At 45.6% G+C, this 2,189-nt stretch overlaps 1 protein-coding gene across 1 annotated transcript; it reads right to left on the bottom strand.

Annotated features, from left to right (window-relative positions):
- Positions 1 to 219: 219 nt before the first annotated feature.
- Positions 220 to 1,932, bottom strand: LOC126719917 (uncharacterized). The gene has a single exon (XM_050422414.1). It carries the CDS (start codon positions 1,930 to 1,932, stop codon positions 220 to 222), a length of 1,713 nt encoding a protein of 570 aa, XP_050278371.1.
- Positions 1,933 to 2,189: the final 257 nt, after the last annotated feature.

Raw genomic sequence — 2,189 nt, 5'->3', positions numbered from 1 at the left:
TTGTTTGGTCAGAGTGCCAATGGTGAAGCTTGTTGTTGCTACCACGGTTTGGATCAGTTTCAGCTGGGGAAGGGTGCCCTGAATCAGAACTCCGGTGGACTCCCCGGTCAAGAATTTCCTCTGACATATCTCCAACGGCACAAGCTCTCTCTCCATAAGGTCAAGTGATGCTTCGGAGAGGTCTTTCTCCAAGAGAATCTTTGAGTTGCTGGATGTCCTCTATCCTATGGGTAGCAGAGTTGGACGATCTAGAGTGAATCTCCACCATGGGTTGGGAGTGTAAAACCATGCCGGATCGGTCAGAGGAAGGCATCCGTCGATTATGCTTTTTTCCGTCAGCGGGAAGATGAAACTCCAGGCTTCCATCAGATTTTTGTCCGTCCACCCGTAGATCGTTAGTGGGTCCCATCGTATATTGTTGATCATAGAGTCTCCCAGTTCCACAGCCTTGTTCTTGTGCCAGATAGCCCAAGGCATTTTGAGGACAGAAGTCAGGTGATGAGGATGAGGTTGGAGAAGAGGTAGTTTGGGAGAGCGACGCTGTTGGTTCAACGTGAGCTTGGAAAGAAAAGATTGGATTAAAGCATCCAGCTGAGTTACGGTCATTTGGAGAAAAGGGCAGATTTGCTTGGGCCTTAGGGTCTGCTTCCCATTTTGGCTAATGGGCCGGGCTGTGGGGCCCTTAGAGGAATTGGATGGCTTTTGCTTAGAAATAACGGTTGATTTTTGAAAATGTCTAGTTGCGGTGACTAGTTTCCTTTTGCCCTTACTGGCACTTAGTTTTGGTTCATTTACTTTATGGGGAGACGAGTTGGATTGAGAGACGGGACATTGACGTGTGGGAGAAGGAACAGGATGGTCAGGTGGCTGAAGTGACTTGCCTATAGGAGTAGGTTGTTTCTTGGCAGTAGGCTTTTTCCTAGACACCAGTAGCCATGGTCCAAAGGAGTTAGTCTTTTCTTCAGATGGTGGGGTTTCCATGGAAGGCAATTCGGGACCATGGAAGGATGGTTGTGGCTGGGTATTACTAGAGCATGCGTTATCAACGTTCTGCTGCTCTTGGCTAGAGGTTTTGGGGGCTTCCTTGATGGTATATTGACACCATTCCCTTTTATGGCCCAAACGACCGCATGAAAAACAGAGGGAGTGAATCCTTTCATAGGTGACTGGTTGTTTGAACTTCCCGATGAGGATGTTTTTAACTAATGGCTTATCTAAGCAAACTTGGACACATAGGCGAGTAAATCTACCTCTAGAGTTTGTGGCAGTGTGTCCATCAATTCTGAGGACTGGGCCTATCTTTGAACCAATCTTTTTGAGGATCTCAGGGTCATAGAATTCTATAGGCAGCCGAGGTAGGCGAATCCAAATGGCCACTTGTGAAAGGTTAGCCTCAGTGGCATTGAATTCAGGCTCCCATGCCTTTATAGCCGGAAAATGTTGCCCTATAAACCAAGGGCCATTCTTCAGGACATGATCGAGATCCTTGTTGGACTCAAAACGGGCTAGGAAAAAATCTTCGCCAAGATCAACAAGGTCAAGTCTATTGTTGGGCTTCCAGAGATCACAAACACGCTGGGAAAGAAACTGATAGCCCACAGTTCTGCCAAAGGTTTTTATGATGAGAGCATTCGACCATTGGGATCGGATACGAGACTTTTCTTCTTTTGAGAGGGCTACAGCAACTGTTCCTTCTTCAAGATCATCTTCCTCAACGTCCAAGTCAGCTTCTTCAAGCATAAGGCCTGCGAGACTAAAGGTGCTTTCATAGGCACCAGGAAGATGTCCTACTAACTTTTCCTTATAGCTGAGGTTTTGGTTCTGGACAGAGGAAGCAAAAGGCGAAGGATCATGGCCTTCCTTAATCTTCTTGGTGCTACGATGGAGAGTATCTTCTTCTTCGCTGGAGAGAGGGAACGCTCGAGACGTCATTTTTTTTTTTTTTTTTTGGTGTTTGCCAATTGCTATGAGATCATGTGAGGTATTGCACTTGGCAAACACCGAAAATTAATCTCCATAGCAATTGGCAATTGGCAATCCATTCTACCAAATATTAAATATATTTTTTTGGGTATAAATTGTAAAATTAGAGTTAGATGCATGAAGATTCAAGCAAAACGTAGAGAGAGAGAGAGAGAGAGAGAGAGAGAGAGAGAGAGAGAGAGAGAGAGTTTTTCAAATGGAGGGGT

The sequence above is a fragment of the Quercus robur genome, chromosome 3 (assembly GCF_932294415.1).
Source record: "Quercus robur chromosome 3, dhQueRobu3.1, whole genome shotgun sequence".
NCBI lineage: Eukaryota > Viridiplantae > Streptophyta > Magnoliopsida > Fagales > Fagaceae > Quercus > Quercus robur.
Note: the sequence above shows the minus strand (reverse complement) of the source record. Positions and strands in the feature narration are given on the sequence as shown.